The 26,211-nt window shown below is 39.3% G+C and overlaps 1 protein-coding gene across 4 annotated transcripts in view; it reads right to left on the bottom strand.

Moving 5' to 3' along the window:
• The window catches only part of LOC122677802 (flavin-containing monooxygenase 5-like), a 39,083-nt gene extending 20,918 nt beyond the window's left edge, over positions 1–18,165 (bottom strand). The window contains exons 1-3 of one of the 4 annotated variants that reach the window (XM_043878067.1): positions 17,871–18,165; positions 17,450–17,626; positions 2,015–2,203 (exon numbers count right to left, since the gene is read on the bottom strand). In XM_043878067.1, coding sequence (XP_043734002.1) covers positions 2,015–2,203; positions 17,450–17,584 — 324 coding nt within the window. In that variant the 5' untranslated portion in view covers positions 17,585–17,626; positions 17,871–18,165. Of the gene's footprint in view, positions 1–2,014; positions 2,204–3,248; positions 3,441–17,449; positions 17,627–17,728 lie in introns of those variants that run through there. The other 3 variants (XM_043878064.1, XM_043878065.1, XM_043878066.1) reach the window with 3 other exon arrangements.
• Between the last annotated feature and the right edge of the window lie 8,046 nt (positions 18,166–26,211).

The raw sequence follows: 26,211 nt of genomic DNA, 5'->3' as shown, positions 1-26,211 counted from the left end.
TACCTTGGTCAGAGTGAGAAAACTTTCATGAGGCAACCTAATTCAAACGAGTTGGGAAATTAATGTTGCACTATCCTCTCCTAGAAAAGTGCAAATTCCTAGTTTCATTAGGCCATGCGTGTGTGTATGCTCAGTCACTCAATCATGTCTGACTCTTTGTGACCTCCTGGACTGTAGCCCACCAGGCTCCTCTGTCCATGGGATTTTCCAGGCAAGAATACTGGAGTGGGTTGCCATTTCCACCTCCACGGGATATTCTTGACACAGGGATCAAAGTCTGCTGTGTCTCCTGCATTGGCAGGTAGATTCTTTACCACTGTGCCACCTGGGAAGCCCTTCTTGGACCATACCCTAAGGCAATATGATACCTGAATAAAATTTGGGCTTCTCTTGTGTCTCTAAGACACTCAATGCACTAAATGCCTATTCCTCCCCATACTCCCAGACATCCTGAGATCCTCTGATGCCTTCTTATCTCAAGTTCTGATCTCACTGTCTAATCTTAAACATGTGACTGAGCTAATAAGGCTCCCTTTCCTAATAGAGTAGAAAAACATCTCAGTGGCTCATGTTTTGTGTAAATGTACTTCTTTGACTCCCATAAATGCCCATTTTACAAGTAACTAGAAAGAAAGAAGATACAAGATGGGATAATCAGTGGTACAGTTTTTAGCTTTAAAAACAAATACAGGTTAGTCTACCTAGTCTAAGGAAACATTAAGTGTATGTCCTATGTGCTTCTAGGATGACCATAATGTCTTGATGGACTAATAGAGATACCACTCTTATATACCCAAGTGATCCTATATTATTTATAGTTCCTCTCTATTGTGTTCTTACTTTTACACAGGCTGGTGCTTCTGCCTGGATCATCCTTTTATGCTTTCTTCATTTGGAGATACTCACCCTTCAACTTTTAGTTTGGTGTTACCTCCTCTAAGAAAACGTCCTGGGTACCTGATAATTCAAGCTCTGATGGGTTATGTGTCCCACCTCTGAGCTGCAATGTATCTCAGAGCACTTATCACCCTGTCACTCTGTATTTTTATTAATTATGCTTCCAATGAAATTTTCACTTTTCTGTCTCTTTAACTAGACTGTTAAATCACTGTTTTTTCTTTTGTTGGTTTTTTTTTTTTTTTTTTTTGGTGTTTGTTTCTTCACTGCTTAATGTGGTAACAGACCTAAGTGTTTTTAACAAGTGAAGAGAAGCACCACTAGGCTGTAAATGACTGACTTTGGAAGTTGTCACTGGATATTGCCATATTTAATTTTGTTGTTAAATAGAAAAAGGCATGATTTAGTAGAATGATCAGAAAGTAGAAGATTTGGGCCTTTTGCCAGCTGTCAGAAATGCTGGTTCTTTTATGGTCATGGCTTAAAATGATAGAACTATCATGGAAGATTTTACAGCAGGAAGGAACCAAGGAGGTGATATACTACAATCATCTTGTTTTACAAATAAAACTAAGACATATCAAAGTTGAGGAACTTACTTGCCTGAAGTCACAAGTAGATTAGCAGCAGAACAAAGACTAGAACTTAAGATTTTTTTTCCCAATTCAGTGTTCTTTCTTCTACACCAGAGTTAACTTATTTGCTTTCTCATAACTGTTCAATAACTAATTCATGGGGTTGTCGTGGTCACATAAAAAATGCATTGGAAAGCCCTTCAGAAAGCATAAAAGGCTAAGTAGCAAGTTGTGGAACAAGTTGTGGCACCAGAAGCTTTCAACGTGCCCATACCTGTCAGTTCTCATTTGTTTATTGTAATCAAATGATACAGAATGATGGCAATGAAATGAAGGTTGTACCTGGATCTGTGGTCAAAATACATAGTAGAGGGACTTTCCCACCGTTATTTTTCAGTCAGAGAGAAGACACAGTGTGGAGTCTATTGGACAAATACACAAGCACATCAAATAAAGCTGCACATAAGTACTGCCAAATGAACACGTTATTCATTTACTTTGCAAACAACTTCAAACACGGAGATACCCACAAAATTCCCTACCTTAAATTGAATGTACTTTAGAAGGTCAAATTCTTTGGCATACATCCTGAAATACTCCAAGACCTGGGAGTTGTGCATGAAGTTAGGATAGTGATCTGGGACGGGATAGTCACTGAAGCACATCATCTCCTTCGAAGCGTTGATGATCACTGACTTATAAATACTTGCCCTTCCTTCTTCAGGTTCTTCCTGTAGTAAATAAAAAGCATTCATAGCAGCTTGAGAATTAAGGTCATGGTTTATAAACAGCCAATTAACATTTGAAAAGTTATCTGAAACACCAATTAAAAAAAAGTTACACACACATATCCCTTTATATCTCCCAGGATTTGCACCCTCATGCTGTCTCTCCCCCTTGAATCTGAGTTGTCTTTATGACTTGCTTTTGACCAACAGCATGCAGTTGGAATGATACTGAATGGATTCCAAGACTAAGTGGGTAAGTAGTCTTGCCGCTTCCACCTGGGTTTCTTAGAAAGCTTCCTCTAGTAGAAGTCAGCAGCTGTGTAACAAGTCCAGCTACCCTGAGACCATCATCCTGTGAGGAAGCCCGAGCTAGCCACATGAAGAGCATGTTTATGAGGGAGAGATGTGCAGCCAGCCCCCAGAAGTCCTAGTTATCCCAGCTGATGTTCTAAACATGGGAACAAAGAGGTCATAGTATGTGTCCAGTCTTAGTTGTCACCTGATTAAAATGACAAGAGACTCCAAGTGAGAACTGCCCACCTGAGTACTAGTTTCAAGGTTTTTCATGTACTTGCAACACTGTTCTCCAGGAAACACTGTACTGGTTTATAATTCTGTCCACTATGTGTTCCTGTTTTACCTTATTTTCACTAATGTAAAAGACAACTACTCAGTGTTAGCAAAAACGAAATCTCAGTACAATGTTTTCTGGAGATTCATGTGGCAAGAATATGAAAATGCTTGACACTTAGCCATTTGAAGAAAGATTCAGTATTGTAGACAAAAATTTATGTTAATGTATGTTGATAATATTATTTATAATATAAAAATGAAATAAATGTCTGTGATATTGTGATTTATAAGAAATATTTATTTGGTCATCTAGATGGTCAAAATATATTTCTCATGTATATTTGGTCTTTCTACACAGCTCCTAGCTCAGAGCTCCCAGAACTCTTGTAATTTCCCAGGTGTTGAGAGTGATTAAAGTGTTTTGTTGTGTTAGTATGGCGACTCTTAGAAAGCAGTTAATGGTGGGCCTGCTTACCAATGGAGCAAACCGTGATTCGAGGGTTGTAACTTTCAGTTGCCCCCTTCTGACTTCTGGGGAGGGGAGAGGGACTGGACGTTGAATCAGTCAGTAGCCAATGCCCAGTGATTTCATCAGTCATTCCTATGTCATGAAGCCGCCACGGAAACCCAAAAGAGTAGGATTTAGGGAGCTTCCAGGTTGGTGAACCTGAAAAGATCAGGAGAGCAGCGTGCCTAGAGAGGGCATGGAAGCTCAGTGTCCTTGCCCTGTGCATCTCTCCCTTTGGCTGTTCCCAAGCTACATACTTTTATAAGAAACTGGTAATCCAGTGAGTAAACAAATGGGTTTTCTGTGTTCTGTGAGCTGTTCTAGCAAATTAAGCAAACCCAAGGAAAGGGTCATGGGAATTTCTGATTTATAGCCAGTTGGTCAGAAGTTTAGGTAACAACCTGGTAACAGCTGGCATCGGAAGTCCAAAGTCCAAGGTGGGGGGGTGTCACTGGAATCTCCAAACTGTAGCCAGTTGGTCAGAAGCACTGGTAATAACCCGAGTTTATGACTTGGTATCTGCAGTAGGACTGAGGGGGCAGTCTTGTAGGACTGACCTCTCAATTTGTGGAATCTGAAACTATCTCTGGGTCAATAGAATTGAGTTTAATTCTTGGACATCTTGCTAATATCTGAACATTGTTTGTTGGTGTCTGGGGACCACCCCCCACCCATGCACATACACACCCACACACACTGGCATTGGTCTTAAAACCATTTAATGCCCAACAAAATACACTGTATTTGAGAATCGCTACTCTAGATCCTTGCCACCTGAAGTATGATCTGTGAACTAGCAGGCAGAGGTATCTCTTGGGAGACTGTTAGAAATGCCGAATCTCAGGCCCCACCCCGACCTACTGAATTGAAACCTGCCTTTTTAGCAAAATCCGCAAGTGTTTCCCAAGTAGCTCAGTGGTAAAGAATCTGCCTGCCGATGCAGGAGATGCAAGAGACACAGGTTCAACCCCTGGGTTGGGAAGATGCCCTGGAGGAGGGCATAGCAATCCACACCTGTATTCTTGCCGAATAGTCCCATGGACAGAGCAGCATGGTGGGCTACAGTCCATACGGTTGCAAAGGGTTGAACAGGACTGAAGTGACTTAGCACACACACACAGGAGTGTTGTACTGATCACATAAAATAGCACAGTATCTATATTAGCCTTCACTGAAACATCACAAACGATGACTTTTCAACTTTTTTTTAAATTGTTTTCATTATGAACAGTTACCTTAACCAATTTGGACCCCCTTTTCCCTTTTTGGCCTTTGCAGGTGGCCCAGTGGGAAGAATCTGCCTGCCAATGCAAGAGATGTGGATCCGATCCCTGGGTGGGAAAGATCTCTTGGAGTAGGAGATGGCAACCCACTCCAGTACTCTTGCCTGGACAATCCCATGGACAAACGATCCTGGTGGGCTAAAGTCTGTGGAATCACAAAGATTCCAACATGACTGAGCACACACCCATGCACTTCCTTTTTAGGGCTTTTCTGGTGGCTCAGTGGTAAAGAATCTGCCTGCCAATGCAGAAAACACAGGTTCAAATCCTGGGTTGGAAGATCCCCTGGAGAAGGAAATGGCAATCTTCCCAGCATTCTTGCCTGGGAAATCATACAGACAGAGGAGCTTGCCAGGCCATATTTCAAGGGGTTGCAAAGGAGTCCACATGACTTAGAGACTAAACAACAAAGGGCAGAGACAGTCTTCCCTTTTTTCCATAAACAAAAAGATATTTAGATGTTGGGTATTACCGAGCATTAAATGGCCATAAAGGAGAGTGTCCATTGGCTTTGCCCACATTAGAGATGATTTTCCTCTGGTTTTTAGAGAAGAATTTTTGAATTTCAGAATCCTGAATTGATCACTCCCATTTCTTTGCCCCATAGTTCAGGATCTCATTCTTCTTGGCTGCTAATAATGTTTTCACAAGTCTCTTTTCAAGTCTCTTCTAACCTATCCTACAAATTTCAACCAGTGTTCCTTCTAGGGTATGGTTGTATCTCTTCTCTAATAAAACTTTTGGATGCTGCTCCATGTTCCATTTTTAGTTTATGTTTTTCAGCTTAGGATTCAGAGACCTCCATAATGTCTTATAGTTTATATATTCTTGATCTCCCCAATTCAATTGTAAACCCCATTGACTTATATTTACGATCTTTCCCACACTTATAAAACTATAAATAGCACTTAGTAGATATTTAATAGATGCATGCTGAGTTACACTGAGAAAGGTACATATAGAAAAAAGAAGTAAATTTCACATAATGCATAACAAACTAACAAAATACATCAAATTCATTTCAAAAAGGGTTGAATAAGATATTTTTATCTTATAAAAATTTGTTGTAAAATTATATAAAATCAAATGAAGGTATTTATATTATCTAAAATAGCTATTAATTAGAAATCACTTAAAATGGCCCCTCCCTCAATAGGCAAATGGTTTAATAAATTATGATCTTAGTATGATGTAGAATTTATCTTCCACACCACTTCTTAAGTATCCTGCTAAATTCAAAGCAGATCCTGTCAGCCCACTGCTTACTGGCTTCTACTGATTCCATGTGGGAAACCAGATTTCTTATTCTAAAACTCAGCATGCTGTACAATCCTAATCTACCTTATTATCTTCATTTATTGTTCTCCTCAATTAACTTCAAGCTTCTGGGTCATTAAATTGTTTTTGAAACATTCTAGACTCTTTTACAGCTTTAAAATTTTGTACTACTACTGCTTCTCCATTTGGAAAATTCTTACCAGTCATTCAAGAGTCCCATCAAATGTCACTCCTTTAGAGAAGTATTTCTTCTCCACTGAGTTAAATGCCCCCATTCAACCTCCAAACTGCCAAAACTCTCTGCTCATATTGCCATCAAGGCAACTTAGAATATACAGTAGTCTACATTTGTTATTATGACTATGAGGTACCCAAAAGTAGAGTTTGTGTCTTATTTTTTGTATTTCTGATGTGCGTGTGTGTGTGCGCGCGCGCGCCCATGCGTGCGCGCTCAGTTGTGTCTGACTCTTTGCAACCCCATGGACTGTAGCCTGCCAGGCTCCTCTGACGATGGAATTTTCCAGAATACTGAAGTAGGTTGCCATTTCCTACTCCAGGAAGTGTATATCTTGCCAACCTGATATATAGTGGATGCTTAATAAATGATTTGAAATGAATTAATGAATGAATTATAGAGATTGAGTTTGGAGACACTTAAAAATGCAATTTTGAAATCTGTAAAGGAACACTTAAAATAGCCTATGCTATAATTTTAAGTGGAAAAAGTAATAGACAAAATTAAATTCACATTGTAATCACCAAATATAATATTATGTATGCCTGGGGAAACTGTCTGCCTGCATCTACCCATGTTTACATAATTATACAACGTATAATCTCTTCCCTGTTATATGAGTACATTTTATTTATTATAAATCAATAAAACTTGAAGGTAGGAAAAACAAATTGATTTACTAAGGAGGTAGGATTTTTCTTTTATTTTTGTAGAAATATTTATACCACACCTTCATGATAAAAACCTTCAGCAAACTAGGAATAGGGGGAAACACCTTCAATCTGATAAAGAACATCTACAAAATACTTACAGGTAACATTATACTTTGAAGAAGGGAATGGCAACCCACTCCAGTATTCTTGCCTGGAGAATCCCATGAACTGAGGAGCCGGGTGGGCTACCATCCATGGGGTCACAAAGAGTTGGACACGACTGAGTGACTAACACAACAACATTGTACTTAATAGTGAGAAAATGAACAATTTACCCATAAAATTGAGAACAAGGCAAGGACAGCCTCTCTTAACACTTCTATTAAACACTGTATTAGAAGTCCTAACTAATGTAATAAGGTAAGAAATGGAAATAAAGGTATACATATTGGGAAGGAATAAGTAAAGTGATTTTTGTTTGCAGATGATATGACTGTCTGTCTAGGCAGGAAATTCCAAAGAATTTTTAAAAGTTCCTGGAACTAATAAGCAATTATAGCAGGGCTGCAGGCTACAGTGGTAATATATAAAAGCTAACTGCTTTCCTATATACCAGAAAGGAAAAATTGGACTTTGAAATTAAATACCATACCATTTATAATAAGACTCCCCAAATTAAATGCTTAGGTAAAAATCTAACAAAATATGTATGAGACTTATATCCAGGTAATATAAAACACAGAAGAAGAAAATCAAAGATATAAATAAATGAAAACATATTCTATACTCATAGATTGGAAGACTCAATATTGTTAAGATGTCAGTTTTCCCAACTTGATCTATACATTCAATGCAGTCCCAGTCAATATCCCAGCTAGCTATTTTGTAGATGTTGACAAACTGATTCTAAATTTTATGTGGAAAGACAAAAAGCCTAGAATAGCCAACTTTGCTCTTCGGTGTGGACTGTGCGCAGTGAATTTCTTCCAATGAGTACAGTATGACACAGGAGGAAAAAAGAGAAACTTCACAGTGACAAACCCTGATAAACACCATTTCAAGGCAGGTCGTCAAGGTTAACATCAATCAGTGTGATAAGTGTGATAGAGTGTAGCATTCATATGATGTGATGAGAATGGCACTCTACCTCTAAGGTCTTCCTCCCCAAAATTCATAACCCCAGTCTAACCATGATGAAAACATCAGACAAATCCCAGCTGAGGGATTTTCTATAAAATATCTAACCAGTGATTCTCAAAACTGTCAAGGTTATCAAAAACAAGGAAAGGCTAAGAAACTGACACAGCCATGAGGAGCCTAAGGAGACACGACAGCTGGAACAGAGAAAGGTCATTAGGAAAAATAAGCCCAAATAAATCTGAATAAAGCATGGACTTCAGTTAATAATAATGTATCAGTATTGGTTCACTAATTATGACAAATGTTATCACACTAATGTAAGATGTTAATAATATCTGGACATGAGGTATATGGGAACTCTGTACTATTTTCCTAATAATCCTGCAAACCTAACACAGTTCTAAAATTAAAGTTTATTTAAACATATTGTTTGTATAGCACATTAAAAAATTAATTAGTGGTTAGGTCCTTTTGAAAACAAGGTGTTTGTGAGGGCAGGGGTAGAAATATTCCTAACTATTAGATTTGACTTCATTCATTCAGCAGATATTTCTAAAGTAATAAAAACACTATATTAGGGACTCCCCTGGTGGTCCAGTAGCTAAAACGCCACACTGTACCAAAGTAGAGGGCACGGGTTCGATCCCTGTTTAGGAAACTAGGTCCCACATGCCACATCTAATAGTTCTCATGCTGCAACTAAAGATCCTGCATGCTGCAACCAAGACCCAGCACTGCCAAAACAAAACAAAACAAAACAAAAAACCCCACTATCTTAATGCTAAAACATACACGTCTGTCCTTGTTTTCCAAAGGTTCGAAGTTTCCAAGTAGAAGGAGTAGACCGATGCTTTCCACAGCAGGTCTGTTGGGGGTCACTGAGCTAAATGAATCACAGATCTTACCCCTTATATGTGACAATAATCATATATTTCTATTAATTTTCAAATAATTAAGACAATGAAATATTGTATGTCCACAAAAACCTTCAAGCCCTTCTCAACACCCAACTGGATCCTTGGTAGTGCTTATTACTGTCAGCTCACTACTTTATATGTGAGGGCAGAGCAGTATCAGGTCAGTGAGTAGAAAAAGGAGCTTCTACTCCTGCATTTTAGTATTTTCTACCATCAGTGAATAATCTTCCCCTATACAGACATACCTTGATCATATTTCCTGCCAAAGCACATGACTTGTATTGAATAGGAAATTCATGTGAAAAAAGAGAATGGGGACATAGGGTAGTGTAATTTAAACTGAAGGGATCGGAGGCAATAGTAAGGGCAGAAGAACAGAGAAAAATGACTCGCCTTCAGTGGGAGGAATGAGACCAGTGTGGACCTTCTGTTCCTTTGACACTCTCTGAATCCCAGGGGACCCCAGGTGTCTTTTAGGACTGTTCTCAATGTTGTCTTCACACAGGGATCACATGAGGAACTCTCAAATACTAATGCCTGGTCCCTTCTCCCAGAGACCCTGTTTTAATTACTCCTCGTCTAACATGTAGATAAGGTTGAGATCTACTGATAAGAGGTCATGTGCTGGCCCTAGAAAGCTCAGGGCACCAGAGTTTATCCCATCCACCTCAGAAGTCCTTTCTCCACACATTCTTAGCTAAATTGCAAAATACCTGAGGGCTGGTTATATAACTCTGTTTCACCATGCCATCTAATATAGCCTGAGGTCCAGAAATGTTTATTCAATAAACTATTACTGATTTTGTTTTAAAGATGCAATGTCATCCTCATTTATCACATGGGAAAGCAGGGGTAAAGGCTGAAGGCCAAAGGTTTCCATGTTGGTTGTGCATTAGAAATAACTAGTGGAGAGTTTTATTGGCACTCCAGACCAATAAAGCCAGAATGTGGATGGGCTGATAGCAGTATTTGTTAAAGTTTATTAAAGTTCCCATGTGATTGTTCAGTGTGCAGCCAAAGTTAACAGCCACACATTATCAGTTAGTAATAACTGATAAAACCTGTTGAGAAAAATGTTATATTCCAAATTAAAATCATATGTGAATTATCTAGGTTTTCTTATGTAGGCATCTGATTTAAAGTGTTTTGTTATCAAGAACATAATGTGTTTATAACTAAAAAACCTATTAATGAATTTAAATTCAGGTGTCGTAGATAATCTGAAATATGAGCAAGCATTGGCAGATAAAATGTATATTCCACAGAAAATAAAGAGCGTTTATTATAGGTTGAAAAAATTCATTTGATTCAATCATAAAAGAATATTTTAGCTGGATGTATTATAATTTAGCAGATTATTTAGTCACATTCAAAAGTTATGCTAGAACATCTATCCATTTTAAATCACAGTAAACTATTTGTCATATGAGTTTATTGGTTTTATTAAAATAAAATAACCAGTGGTCATACTCAGAAAGAAGGAGCTTATAGAAAGCTAGATTTGGAAAGAGATAGCTGCAGTCTAAATTTAATTTCTTGCTTTGTGATTTTTCTATTCATTATTGAAATGTAGTATAAAAAAAATTGAAAGGACTTCTGGTTAGACCTGACAGATTAAACATACACTGACAGCTCATGTCCTTCCCAAAGCCCTTCTAAAAGGAAAGTAAAGGGCTTAAGAAAATAAACTCAAAAAGACAAAGAAAATGGGAGATAAGTTACAAAATTTGAAAGATTAAAAGCAGATGCATGAGTGCAAACTAACTTAGCAGACCTGAGAAAATGCAATTATAAGTTGGCAGAGGGGAAAACTGAGAAAACTGATTTATACACCAGGAATTCATACTACTCAGAGTTCAAAACACTGGGTACCTCTGGAAATGGGAGTTAAAATGGGGTTAAAAACAAGAGAATTGATTTAAAAATCTGTTTAAGCAGTTGGTTTCCAAGAGCCTGTCCTTCTCACCATATAGCTGGGTTATAGTGCCTGTCTTACATGGCAGCAGTCTAAAGGCAGATTTTCTATAAAGGGTGACATAAAGGCACCAGGACCGAACACCACAGAATAGTAAAAGGCAGAAGACAGGTGGGTACTCTGTTGAAATCAGGGATAATAAATGAAACTTTTGCATGTTGAATATTGAGACTTCCGATCTTCTCTGTCAGCCCACAGGATGTAGGTAATCAGACATATATTGTCAGAGCAAGAGATGCAAAGAATTTTTCTAGTGAATGTAAGAAGTCCAAAAAGGAAAGACTTAGAGATAGATTCTTTGGGGGTTCCCCAAGACACGGCTTAGTCAGACCATTCTTCAGTGAGCACCACTGTCAGCAAGCCCCATCCATCCTATTGACCTTTCACTCAGCTCTTTAGTGCCCTACTCTATAACCATGCTAATAAGTGATATTTCATTTTAAAATTTTGATGTGGTTTTGATTTGCATTTCCCTGAGGATTAATGTTATTGGGCACTATTTCATTTTCCTATTAGCCATTTTTATATCTTCTTTGGAAAAATGTCTACTCAAGCCTTCTGCCCATTTTTTAAATGGATCTTTTTTTTTTTTTTTTAAGCCGTCTGTATGTCTTCTTTGGAAAATGTCTATTAAGTTCCCCTTTCCTGATTGGTTGTTTCTCTGATGTTAAGTTTTATAAGCTCCTTATTTTGGATGTAAACCCCTTATCAGATATGTATTTTGCAAATATTTTTCTCCCATTCTACAGGTTGCCTTTTCATGTTGTTGAGTTTTTCTTTCTTTTTTTTTTTGGCTGTACAAAATCTTCAGTTTGATGTAATCCTGCTTTTTTATTTTTTCTTTTGTTACTTGTGTTTTTGGTATCATATTCAAAAGAAATTGCCAACACCAATGTTGGCAACAGTTTTACACTGTTTTCATCTAGAATTTTTGTGTCTTCAGGTCTTACATTTAAGTCTTTAGTCCATTTTGACTTAGCTTTGGTGAGTGGTGTACGACAGGGGTCCAATTTCATCTTTGTGTATGTGTGGGCATGTAGTTTTGCTAGTGTCATTTACTGAAGGGACTGTCTTTTCCCCATTGGGTATTCTTAGGTCTTTTATGAAATATTAGTTGGCTGTATACTCATGGGTTTATTTCTGGCCCTGAATTCTGTTCCATTGGTATGGGTGTCTATTTTTATGCCAGTACCTCTGTTTTAATTACTGTAGCTTCATAATATAGATTGAAATTAGGAAGTGTGATGCCTCCATTTTTTTTTGTTTTTTTATTTTTTCTGTTAGGATTGATTTACCTATTTGAAGTCTTCTGTGGTTCAATATAAATTTTAGATCTTTTTCTATTTTTATGAAAAATGTTTTGGAATTTGATAGGGATTGCAATGAATCTGTGGGGCTTCCCCTGTGGCTCAGCTGGTAAAGAATCTATATCCACTTGCAATGAATCTATAGATGACTTTCAGTAGTATAGCCATTTTAACAACAATATTAACTTTTCTGATCCATGGACATAGCATATTTTTTCAGTTATATGTCTTTTTCAGTTTCTTTCATCAATATTTTATAGTTTTCAGTGTACAGATCTTTCACCTCCTAACTATCTTATAGGTTTGAAATGACAAATGGGATTGCTTTAAAAAATTTTTTTCAGATAGTTCATTGTTGGCATATGTTCAACTGATTTTTATGTATCAATTTTGTATCCTGAAACTTTACTGAATTTGTTTATTAATTCTGGGTTTTTTTGTGTGAATTCTTTAGGATTTTCTATATATAGGATCATGTCACCTGCAAACGGAGATACTTCTTTCTGATTTGAATTTTTTTTTCTTGCTGAATTGGTCCATTAGGACTTCAGTACTATGTTGAATTCGAAGGCAATGGCAACCCACTCCAGTACTCTTGCCTGGAAAATCCCATGGACAGAGGAGCCTGGTAGGCTGCAGTCCATGGGGTCCCTGAGAGTCAGACACGACTGAGTGACTTCACATTCACTTTTCACTTTCATGCATTGGAGAAGGTAATGGCAACCCACTCCAGTCTTCTTGCCTGGAGAATCCCAGGGGCGGGGGAGCCTGGTGGGCTGTCGTCTATGGGGTCGCACAGAGTCAGACACGACTGAAGCGACTTAGCAGCAGCAGTAGCAGCAGCTCTATAGTTAACCTTCTAAGTATTTTTGTATCCATTCAGTTGTCTTTTTTGGAGGGCGATATATTTAAGAATTTAAAAGACCTATCCATCTAAGAGTGGTTATTACTTAATTTTATGTTTTAAATCAAAATGTATTAAACATGCCTTACTTTATATTATATTGTATCAATATGGTATCTTTGTATAACATATACACTTTAGAACTTTACTACTCAAAGTGTAATTATCAGCAGGATCAACATCACTTGGGGGCTTATTTGAAATATAGCATCTTGGCACCATCCCCAGATTAATGAATCAGAATGTACATTTTAGCAAAATGTCCAGTGATTCATTTTAATTTTCAAGTTTCAGAAGCAGTGCTGCTGCTGCTGCTGCTGCATTGCTTCAGTTGGTATGCATTGAGATTTTTTAAATTTAACTAAAATTAAAAATTATTCTACAGCATTGCATACTTATTAAAACCTCAACATTTCCCAAGTGATTTATCATTTTAAGCCACTTTGTTTATAAAGTAATACTGTAGTAATGAACATTAAAGCGATGTGTCTCACATCCCTACCTATGTTTCACCCTCAGTCTGATCTAACATTAATGAAGAGGTCAAGAAGAAAGGCATGTATCCTGAATCCCTGAGACCTATTACAAAAAAGAAAATGGAAGCCCTGAGTCCCCAGTGACTTACTGGACACCTTGTAGCAACAGTGGAATTCCAATATGCTTGGGATGAGCTTATATAAATGAAACCCCCAATGAAATTACAAAAATGTGAGAGGGGTAGGGTGGGGGAGAAGGCTCCAAATAACAAGCAAGGAGGTGAAAGAAAAGCAGATCTCAAAGGAAATGTTTGAGGAAACCAGCATCAACAAGTCACACAGGCTTAATTTGCAATTAACAAATGTTAACAAATACCTCAGGTGTCACAACTGTGTAACTGGAATATGTGAGAATGAAGGTCTATTTCCACAAGCAGTCTAAGCAGCCACCCAAGAAATTTTCCTTCTCAAGGATTCATTTATAAAATGCAAATATGTTTGGTGTCTAATACATGCCAGGCATGGCCTTTGGCTCTAGAATTCTAGTGGTGTGTATGTGTGTGTGTATCATAGATGTAAAAAATATATGTTATATATAATAGACACAGATATGGTCTGTCTTAACAGACGTCAGAGCATTACGATGAAATATAGCTTATTTATTTTCAAGTAAGCAGTTCATAAGGTGTTGAAATTTTGCCAAGAGTATCATCAGAACAAACTGCAAGTTGAGTTTTTAACAGAGAAGAAGTTTAAGCCACTTTGGAGATAAATGCTAGAAACCTGATAATCAGGTAGGATGGTGAACCTTTAACCAATTTCCTACCTGATCAGTAGTTGCCAAACCTGCCTAGGATGCTTACCAGACGCCAAATAGGTGGGCCCCACATTTGGCCTACTGAATAACAACCGATGTGTAGCACTTACTGTGCCACTGTTATTAGTGATGACATAATTATTCACTTAACCTCCACAACAACTCTGTGAAGCGGGTATCTCCTTCTTAAAGATGATAACATAGAGGTACAGAGAGATTTAATGATTTTCCCCAAAGTCACAGTAATGCTAGTTGGTGCAGACACAGGATTTGAACCCAGACTATGCCCTTAAACCCTACACTATGTTATGGCTGGGTTTCTAAAGTAAAATTTTCTATTGATTACAAAATATTAATGAACAGCCTTCTCAGTCCACGTGCAAGGCTGACTATGACCGAGGCAGGGGTGGTGTGCTAAGGGGTGTTCACCCTAGACCTGAATAAGAACTGTTGTCAGTTAGTTGCCAAGACAGAGGCAAGATGCACAACAGCAGGAATGCTGTGAAACCACTTTGAAGTAGCTAACAAACATTATGTTTGTCTTTATGAAATATGAAACAAATCTGGACACCTTAATACCATTCACTGGCTTTAAAAAGTGAGTTTAAAAGCAAACCCAGTGGATGTTGCTTTGGAGGCAGTTAAGGAGCTTAATATTCTTTGACAAATAATAAGCTTAACTATCATTAAGTTAGATGATACCTTAATATGTTAGTTGCAGGGCTGGGTGTGCATATTAAAGCAACAACTTTATCTGTGCAAGGACAAGAAAACCTAGTTGCATGTGCCTGCTGCCCTCCTCTGAAGATAGGACTACTCATTTGATTTCTCAAGCAAAAAAAAAGCTCAAAGAATTTTTTGATTCTTTTAGGCCAGATTTTATATCCTATTCAGGGACTGGAATTATTAGAGAATTGTTCAAAGTTACTAGAATTTTTAAAAGAAAGGAAGAAACAAACAAACAAACTAAAACAGTAAGATTAGAAGAGGAATTCCTGGAAGGAGCTGTAAACTATATTCTAGATCACTTACTGATTAATGCAGACCAAGAGTAACCATTCTAAATTGTCTAGCCACTTCACATATTGTCATTTTGTTACACCCTGGTGTCGGGAGCCGTTATGGGGGGTCCCGCCCGTGACAAGGTCATGAAGAAAATACCGGGCAGGCAAGGCTGTCCGGGACCCCATCCATGACGAGGTCACCAGGAAAAAACCTGACAGGCAAGGCCATCTAGGATAAGGGACCCTCCAGGTTGGCCTCGGCCTCTACCCCACCCTGTATCCTCCCCCCTTTTTCTGCTGCTGTTCTTGTTTGCCCTGTTGCAGATTCTTGTGTTGCCTGCCGAGAGCTCTCCTGCTCCTCTTTCACTGAATGAGGACCAACTTAAAACCCTAATTAATAAATCTTCTGGACACTGGTACCCTATGAAGGGACCAGAGATGAAGAAAATGCTTCAATTCAAACCCTTTTGCTGGCATTCTGGCTTCTTTGATAAATATGTGCTCTCATTACACAAAATGCTCTTGATTGTTCCAAACATCCTAAGCACAGTACGCTAACAAAAACTATTAAGCATAGGCCCCTTCACGCGGTGAAAAAAGCTCCACAAATATGATAGCCACAAATGTGCCTAACAAAAAACACTTTGGATAGAGATTAGCTGGCGACTTCTTGCAGGTGGTTAACTTTTAGACTAAGAGCCTGTTTTGTGCCATATCTGCTGTTTCTGCAGTCCTTCGCCTTTCTCTTCTGTAAAAATGTAATCCTATCTAGTTCCCATAAAGATGACGCTTATTAGAAAGGAAATAGATTAATTACAAGAAAAACAGGGTCGGCTACTGAAGTTGCTTAAGCCACACCAGGTGCAAACCATAAAATGTTAGCCGGCCTGAAGGCCAAATGATAAGAGAGACTCTTGTGAACGAAAAAGTATGTGGGTGACGTCCTGTTTCTGTTGAAGGTCAAGTTGCTGTAAATGTTTTGAGATGACCTGTGTGTAAGCAACATGCACTTCCCCCAAAGATGTTGTTAAGGGTATAAACGGGCCATGCAAAAATAAACTTCAGAATTAGCCCTGAGCTTTGTCTCACACTCTCTCTCATTCGCCGACGCCGTTCATCCTGAGGCTTCCCCTGGATCCTGCTGGGGCTGGACCCTGGCACCCTGGAACCACGGAGATTGTTGCCCTCTTCCAGATAGCAGCAAACTTATTACAGACACTCCCCAGCTTACTTACCATGATTCAACTTGTGATTTTTTTGACTTTACAATAGTTTAAAAGCAATATTCATTCAATAGACAGCATATTTCAAATTTTGAATTTGAATCTTTTCCTGGGTTAGCAATATTTCATACCATACTCTGATGCTTTTGGGCAGTGGCAGCTTCCACCCAGTCACAGATCAGGAGGGTAAACAACTGATCAGTTTACAACCATTCTGGCTTTCATGTTCAGTACAGTATTCAATAAATTATAAAATATTCAACATTTTATTATAAAATAGGCTTTGTGTTAGATGATTTTGCCTGTGTAGTCTAATCTGAGTGTTTTGAGCACATTTAAGGTAGGCTAGGTGCAGCTCTGGTGTTAAGGGGTGGTTTAGTCACTAAGTTGTGTCCAACTCTTGCAACCCCATGGATTGTAGCCCACCAGTATCCTCTGTCCATGGGATTTCCCAGGCAAGAGTACTGGAGTGGATTGCCATTTCCTTCTCCAGGGGATCTTCCTGACCCAAGAATCAAACCTGCCTCTCTTGCACTGCAGGTGGGCTCTTGCATTGTAGTAGGTCTTCTGCATAGCAGGCAGGTTCTTTACCAAGTTAGGTGTATTAAATGTATTTTGAGCTTAGGATATTTTCAATTTATGATGGGCTTATCAAGATGTAATTTCATTGTCAATCAAGGAAGATCTGTAAATGAAAATGATCTCTGTGCCATTTTCATAGTCATCAGTAAAGGAAGAAAAAAAAAGTGATACTTCTGTCCCATTTTTGCTTCCAGCCTCGGGAAAGAGGAATCTGTATAGAACCTGAGGTGATGGTTGCTGAGAAGGGAACAGCAAGCTGAAGTCTAGCAGGTTGAATCACTATGAAGCCCATCATATTTCCTGACACAAGATAAAATATCTTTTGCACCTAGTTACGGCCAGAGTTCCAAGTATTAAGGAACCAGGAGGATTACCTGGAACCGCCACAGCCCTCCGATGTCATGAGACCTTTCAAAGCAGAGGGGCTCCAAGCCTTCTTCCAGGCAGCACTTGATAGAGCTGAGCCCACTCACACCTGCCCCAATCACAGCAACTCTTTTCTTGGCCATGGTCTCCAGAGATTTTCACGGGGCTGCGTTAGTGTAACCTGTCTGAAAGAAAGGATGACAAAAGATAGAAAACACACATCAGTTAACATCTTTCAATAACACCTGGCCGTGGCATCAATAAATAAAGGCTGAAACAGCAGATACCTTTGAGGAAGCCAGATACCGATACCGGTGTCCTCCTAGCCACAGGGAATTACTACACCTTGGATGGGAGAGCCCTGCGGCTACAAGACCCAGAGCTGAGACCCAGAGCTGAGAGGTTGGCTGTGATACTCGAAATCAATACCTTTGCCTCAACACCAGCAGATCCTACCGCTGCGATCTGGAGCACACTGCAATTCTGGCTCTTTTCAAAGATACATAAAGCAACAAACTACCAAATCAGCAATAGCCAATGGGGAGGGGCTGTTAGGCTCCACACCTCTCAGCCGGCACCCCGCCCACTCAGCCGCACCCTTTACCCCAGCTGAGGGAATAAAAAGTGGGCCAACCCGCTTTAAGCAGGAAGGATTAACCCTACAACCTCTCGGTTTTTCAGCTGCAGACGTGCGAACTCTCAAATACTCCCAGGGGGAGATCAGAGCAGCCAGAATTTCCGTCCTTGGCTTCTCCCATTCACTTTTAACTTCCTGGTGTTTGTCTTAAAGTGACAGGCGCCTACTGGTGAAGGGAAACTGTCAACAACACCACCAAGCAAGTCTTGCTCCAAAAGCTTAAGTGGAGAGCATCTGTCTTTCGGGAGATCTGATAAATCACTTCGGGGCCTCCTTGTCCACTTTCGGCCTCAACCCCCAAAATTGGATCTTTGGTTCTATGCTTGTTATTCAGTCACTCAGTCGTGTCTTACTCTTTGCTACCCCATGGACTGCAGCACCCCAGGTTTCCCTGTCTTTCACTGTCTCCCAGGGCTTGCTCAAACTCATGTCCATTGAGTCGGTGATGCCATCCAACCATCTCACCCTCTGTCATCTCCTTCTCCTCTTTCCTTCAATCTTTCCCAGCATCAGGGTCTTTTCTGATGAGTCGGCTCTTTGCATCAGGTGGCCAAAGTATTGGAGCTTCAGCATCAGTTCTTCCAAATTAATAATCAGGGTTGATTTCCTTTAGGGCTAACTGGTTGGATCTCCTTGCAGTCCGAGGGACTCTCAAGACTCTTCTCCAACACCACAGTTCAAAAGCATCAATTCTTCACGCCCACCCAGGGATGCCCCCTCTGCTGTTTGGGCTTCCCTGGTGGCTCAGCGGCTAAAGAATCTGCCGGCAATGCAGGAGACCTGGCTTCAATCCCTGGGTTGGGAAGATCCCCTGGAGAAGGAAATGGCAACCCACTCCAGTACTCTTGCCTGCAGAATTTCTTGGGCAGAGGAGATTGGGCAGGCTACAGTCCACCGAGTTGTCAAGAATCTGACACAACTGAGCAAGTTTCACTTCACTTCAAAATGGTTCTATGCTACTGATAGAAATTTACTTTAAAATATCCATGCACTGACCTGGGTGCTGGGCTACAGTGAGGAGTGAGTGGATTGTTGTCTACTTAGAGGAGCTTAGAGTTTAGTAGGGAGGACAATACACAAACATAATTTCAAAAGACTAAAAATACTTTTAAAAGGCTCTTTTTCTCACACAGTTACCTGTGCAATTAAAAACACAAAATATCCACTTTTAAAAAGTAACAGATTTTTTCACATCATGCAGAAAAGACCAATATAATGATACAGGACTTCACACACTGGGTCAGAACCAGGGTCCATTCAACCCAGCAGTCTGCTTTGACAGGTGTAAGGGGTTCTGGGAGCGGTGGTTACGGCTGACACCATGCGTCTGTGTGCACCTTGCACTACTACCTGAGTCAGCGTGACTGAAGATGGTCTGATGCCAATGATGCCAACACTGGGTTTTGACTGACCTTACCCCAAAAGTATCCTTCCCAGACCAATGGTTATTTTTCAAGGGTTTACCTTGTATGGTGCAACAGATGTAATTGGGAATGGACACATGTAATCTTCTGAGCATTTTCATAATGTGTGTGTTTTGCAAGTGAAAATGCAGAGAGGTACACTGGCAGTCTGGCTTTGGGCCTGGGTGTCAATCACCATATATAATTCTCCTTTATGAGGATATCTTTTACATCTAATTTAGTCACAAGTCTTTTTTCCATTTCTCATCTCTCTTTTCTTTGCCTAAATCCTGCCTTTACAGTTTATACTTTTGTTGAACTGCTCTTAGCTGATCATAGCTTATCTTATTTTGACTACTTTAAAATATGTTTAAAAATAGATCTTTGGTTTGGGAAATCATTTGGCTCCATCAGGAAGACTTCTGCTCACAATATGGTCTGAATTATGTGAAAACACAGACACATACATGCGCAGTGGGGAACACATGACATCAACATAGCCCAATGGGAGAATAAAGGGAAAGAAGCTTAAGGATAGAGTTTAAATTCTCAGTAATTTTAAAAAGTGGGTTTTTGTTTTTTTTATGTGGTCCGGTCTTTTTTGATATGGTTCTTATTTATCAAAATGCCATTTATCTCTCAAGAGTGACATTAAAATGAGCTAATCAAAAATTTCTCATTTTTCTAAAAATGCCACTATTTACTATTGTTCTGGATTATTTTCTCACTTTGCTTCAGAAATCTATTTAACTAGTGTCCTTACCATCAAATACCACAAAATAGAATGCCTTCTGTCACCAAATATCTTTTCTTCTGTCTAATGCTACTTTCTCCTAGAAAGAAAAAGCAGGGTCTTTTCTTTTTTCCATTACCGAAATGAATCTTCCTTGAGATTTCAGAATATTAATCTCTTATCTTATCACTGCCCAAGAGTTATGGTGGTGGAAGGGCCACTGAATACTAAAGAAGAAGAAGTTCTCATACAATCATCCTGTCTTTTCTACTAGACCATGATTTATTGGGTATTGGAGAAGCAAGTGACTTCCTTTGTGTTAATGAGGTGCTCAACTACAAGAAACCAGTCCATGTCTGAGGGAGGTGATTACGTTACCCAGAGATCCCTGAGTTTGAGATGGATTTGGCACCTGGATGGAATTTGGAGTTGTCTCCCTTGGGGTGGGGATTAGCAGAACAGAAGGAAGAACACAGAATTTTAGTGACTAGCGGGGTGTCAGACTGCTAACTCTTCATTGAAATCTATTTTCCTCATATTACAGCATTGTAGGACTGTAAGTGGGATGGGGCTGCCCAAATAGCAACTGTATTTCCCAGTTTCCCTTGCAGCTACTTGTCTAAGTTTGACTAAGTCCTCACTTAGGAATGTAAAAAGAGGTGATTAAGCAAGTTCTGCCCAATCTATTTAAAAAGGCAGTAGTTTGCCCTGGCTTGCCCTGGACTTCTGACCTATTTTCTTACCTGTGGCCTAGAATATTGATAACTAGAGAGACCTTTGGAAACTGTGTATTGAAGTAGGTCCACCATCAGATTGGAGCTCTAAACGACTGGATCTCCTAATCTGATCTATTAATCTTGGTCAGTTATATGAGAAATAATAAATTGCTATTTTGTTTGTGCTATTGAATTTTCAATTTTGCTTTTTACAACTGCTTTTACAACTTTTTACAACTCTAATTAATCTTCGCATCAATCTTTTTTGGACCTGTAGCTTTTTAAAGACTAATATCTTTCATAAAAGTTTTCAGTTATAAATGTGAACTTACAATAGGTATTTTTAAACGTAAAATTCTAAAAAGTGTTTTAATGCAACCATTCCAGTATATACTGGAAGTATAACCTAAAATTAAATTATTTATAAATTGGATAATTTTGAATTCACTAGAGATACCTAGTGATAGGAAAACTAATGAATATGTTTATAAACTGAATAGTAGCCTGTCCCTACTGAATCAGTTTTACCATTTCAGAATAATACAAGAATTACCTTTAAAAGTTAGTATTTTAAAATGTGATTTTATTTTAATGCTCTACTACTTTCACTGTCTTGTAATTAATTACTTTCAAACTTGGCATGGATGTCATTTTTTAATTCTTCTGAAATGTTTTAAACCTTAACTCAAATTTTCTGTCTATTTAGGCTAACTGCAGATTTGCAAGTGAGTATATACAAACTCAGGTTTCCCTGGTATTTCAGCTGGTAAAGAATCTGCCTGCAATGCAGGAGACCCCGGTTCGATCCCTGGGTTGCGAAGATCTCCTGGAGGAGGTCATGGCAAACCACTCCAGTATTCTTGCTTGGAGAATGCCCATGGGCAAAGGAGTCTGGCAGGCTACAGTCCATGGGGTTGCAAAGAGTCCAACACAACCGAGTGACTAAGCACAACACATATATACGCTCAACTTTGACTAAAGTTTTTCTACAGAGGAAAGGCAGGCAGAGGACATGCTGGGGTGCTCGTTTCAGGTGTGCTTCCTATGCATCCAGTGCTGCATGTCATGCTCTTGTGCACAAAAACAAGCAATGGAAGACCCTTCCCTTCGTGATTTTCAAAGATGATTGGACACACAGAATGTAAACCAATCAAAAAGATTTAAAGATACTTAAAAATACCATAAAAAAAAAAAGCAGATGGAAAGTCTCCAATGATGGGGAACACATGTAAATCCATGGCTGATTCATGTCAGTGTATGACAAAAACAACTACAATATTGTAAAGTAATTAGCCTCCAACTAATAAAAATAAATGGGAAAAAAAAAAAGAAATGCCTGGGTTCTGAAAAGTTAAGCAATTTTAATAAATTGTTGACAATCAGAATACATTTCCCCTTAGCAACTGATGGATGTGGAGCAGAGGAGTCATACAGAGGTTTCTTGTGCACTTTCCCGGCCAATACCCACCTCCAGAAGCAGGCATTATTTTCTTTTATCACTGTAGATTCCTTTCATTTTTGTTTATTTTTTTATTACTGAGGTATAATTGACATATATTTAGTTTCTGGGGTTCAGAATTTATACATCGGAATATATTTCTATATGGTGAAATGGTGAAATGATCACCACAATAAGTCTGGAGAACACCTGATACTTTAATTTGTTCTTGAACATCATATAAATTGTACAGTACATACTTTCTATTCATGGAATCATTACACAATGTAGTGTTTTTAAGTTTTATCCATTCTCTTATTGATGAATATTTGGATTATTTCCACTTTTTGGTGTAATGAAGAAGGTGTTTTATTCTTGAACAAGTCTTTTGTTTTTTGGATTTCTGGTCTCAGTTTTCTTGTGTGCTCAAGTGGAATTGCAGAGTCATCAGTTCAGTCAGTCAGTTCAGTCGCTCAGTCTTGTCTGACTCTTTGTGACCCCATGAGCCTCAGCATGCCAGGACTCCCTGTCCATCACCAACTCCCGGAGTTTACTCAAACTCATGTCCATCGAGTCAGTGATGCCATCCAGCCATCTCATCCTCTGTCGTCCCCTTCTCCTCCTGCCCCCAATCCCTCTCAGCATCAGGGGCTTTTCCAATGAGTCAACTCTTTGCATGAGGTGGCCAAAGTATTGGAGTTTCAGCTTCAACATCACTCCTTCCAGTGAACACCCAGGACTGATCTCCTTTAGGATGGACTGGTTGGATATCCTTGCAGTCCAAGGGACTCTCAAGAGTCTTCTCCAACACCACAGTTCAAAAGCATCAATTCTTCGGTGCTCACCTCTGTTTATAGTCCAACACACATGACACATGACCACTGGAAAAACCATAGCCTCGACGAGACGGAACTTTGTTGGCAAAGCAATGTCTCTGCTCTTTAATATGCTATCTAGGTTGGTCATAACTTTTCTTCCAAGGAGTAAGCGTCTTTTTAATTCATGGCTGCCGTCACCATCTGCAGTGATTTTGAAGCCCCCCAAAATAAAGTCTGCCACTGTTTCCACTGTTTCTCCATCTATTTGCCATAAAGTGATGGGACCAGATGCCATGATCTTTGTTTTCTGAATGTTGAGCTTTAAGCCAACTTTTTCACTCTCCTCTTTCACTTTCATCATGAGCTTGGTTGAGCCCAAATACCTGCCATGGGGAAGGGATGGTTCCCAACAGATACCTGGGGTCCCTTCCTGGGCCCTGCTGCTCGGTACCCAGCGTCGCACCTTGGCTTCTTCTCAGCCTCCTCACCTGGCCTCAGGTTTGTCAAATGTTGTCATTTTGTAGCATCTTTTTGACAAGCTTCCCAGACAGGTGAGTTCCTGTAAGGAATAAGAAAACGGACTTGCAATTGAAAGCTAAGGAAATAATGGTAATTGCTGGGGGTTAAAACTAAGTGTTCTGTGGAGTACTTAGCAGGGTGGGGCCCTGCTAAGTGGGGCCCCAGGGAAGAGGGAATATTTAGACAAATCTTGACAGATTGTCAACATTAGAAGGAGAAAGCTCTTCTAGGCTAAGAAACAGTATTTGCAGTGAGCAACCCTGGAAGAAATAAAATTCAAGGAAGAAAGCAACAGAAACATCAGAAGGAACACTTAAGGCAGAAAGGGCAATGACCCCTCAGGTTGGGACAAATTCAGCTTTCTACTGGTAATTAATGGGATATCTGTGGTGTTTACTAATTCTCACTCTGTATTATGATTATATGCATGTCTAATGACCTACTAGAAACCCTTGTTGCTCAGTGTGTCTTACAGCGACCAGCAGCATTGCCATCATCTGGGAGCTTGTTAGAAATGCTGAATCAGAGGCCCATGCTTAGCCCTGTCCAACTCTTTGCAACCCCATGGATTATAGTCCGCCAGGCTACTCTGTCCATGGGGTTTTCCAGGCAAGAATACTGGAGAGGGTGGCCATTTCCTTCTCCAGGGGATCTTCCTGACCCAGGAATCAAACCTGCCTCTGCCATCTCAAACGCAGATTCTGCCTTTTAACAAGATCCCCCAAGGGAATGTGAATACACCTGAAAGTATAAGAACCACTGCACTGACAATAGGCAGAGAGAAAATCTAGGTTTGATTCTTTTTTGTATTCTTGCATGCACCTTGTACAGAGTAAACTTTTAATAAAAATTTTCAGAATGAAGGGTACATGGATTCTGCTTACTACATTTATAACAGGATAATTCCACTTGGTGGCTCAGTGGTAAAGAATCCACCTGCCCAGTGCAGGAAAAGCAGGAGACTCAGGTTGGACCCCTGGGTTTGGGATGATGCCCCTGGAGGAGGAAATGGCAACCTTCCAATATTCTTGTCTGGAAAATCTCATGGATAGAGGAGCCTGGTGGGCTATATAGTTCATAGGGTTGCAAAGAGTCAGACATAACTCAGCAACCATGCAGAAATTCCACTTAGTCTTCAACACAGACAGTCATGGGGGAACCCAAGTCACACAAGGCCACCCTTTCTGAATGAGCAGAAAGTTTGAAAAGTTCAACCTTTTTAGTGGAAAAGTTCATTTTTATATTAAGTTGAATACCCATCACTTAAGTCCAACAAATCCACTGCTTCTGCTTATGTTTTTACTCTGCCCCTAATAAACTCAGTTATTCTGTGGCTCCTCACCAAAGACAGTTCGCAGGAAGAAAAAGTTACATATTTCTGCAACCTTTAGCTTACTCCTCCAAAAATCTTTACTGTCTAGTTATCTTCTACTTGGATAACCTTATACCACCCCCACTTCTGCCTCCCCACCTCCCTTTTATTCCGAGTTCCTTTTAATCTTTCTACAGGACTCTGAAGTGAAGGCCTTGAAGGACAATATATTAAATCTTAATTTATTTACTATTCAGCTTTCTATCCCCAGAGTGGTTTCTGCACAGCAAATAATTTGTCCCTTGTGTGTATTTCTTTATAAGCATCAGATCACCATAGGCGAGACAAATCTGGTTTGGGGGGATTATCCATGTCACTGTTCTGCTCTAATAGCATTTATGAATCAGTCAGTAGTGAGTAATAGAAGTCAACTTTGCATATTGCATATTTTAGACATAGGACAAAAGTAATTTCACACTCTAGGAAGGATTAACTTCTTATCCCCAGTCCCATGTCTGTTTATTTTTCCTTCTACTCAGGAATGACTAGGTAAAGAAACATGACTTCTTAACTAATACTTGTACAATTTTATCTATTTAGGCTTAATACTGTTGCCCCAGTGTCCTATCTTTCCTTCTAGAGGGAAGGAAAAGAAGGTGGTAATAGGCAAAATAATTAGTGGAGGTTCTCTTGATATTACTGTATCTCAGATGTCATTGCCACTGTTCTCAGATAAGCCATTCTGCCTAATAAACTGAGAATAAAGGAGAGCTTGGGAGACTTCATAGCACAGTATGCTTTTATGTGTGCTGCTAAAGGTGTCCTGCTTCCTCTGAGAAGTGAGGATGGGGAAAATATATATTGATTTTATGGAACTGGATGACAGGTTAGATTCTGCATCTGGAACTTTACTGTCTCCACTCCCCAGGTTGCATCCCCATTTATGATCAGGAAGAAGTATGACATCTCATCTTGGTCATTTCCATTGCCAAAACAATTTGATCTTTTTCTATAAAGTTAAATGTACACCTAACATGCAATTTAGTAATACCACTCCTAGGTATTTATTCAAATGAAATAAAGACAGGTTCACACAAAACCCTGTATATAAATACTTGTTTGTACAATATGTGGCTTTCTTCATATTCACCCCAAAATGGAAACAACACAGGTGTCTTTCACGTGGTAAATCCA

This window comes from Cervus elaphus, chromosome 20 (assembly GCF_910594005.1).
Source record: "Cervus elaphus chromosome 20, mCerEla1.1, whole genome shotgun sequence".
Classification (NCBI taxonomy): domain Eukaryota; kingdom Metazoa; phylum Chordata; class Mammalia; order Artiodactyla; family Cervidae; genus Cervus; species Cervus elaphus.
This window is presented reverse-complemented; position numbering and strand designations above follow the sequence as displayed.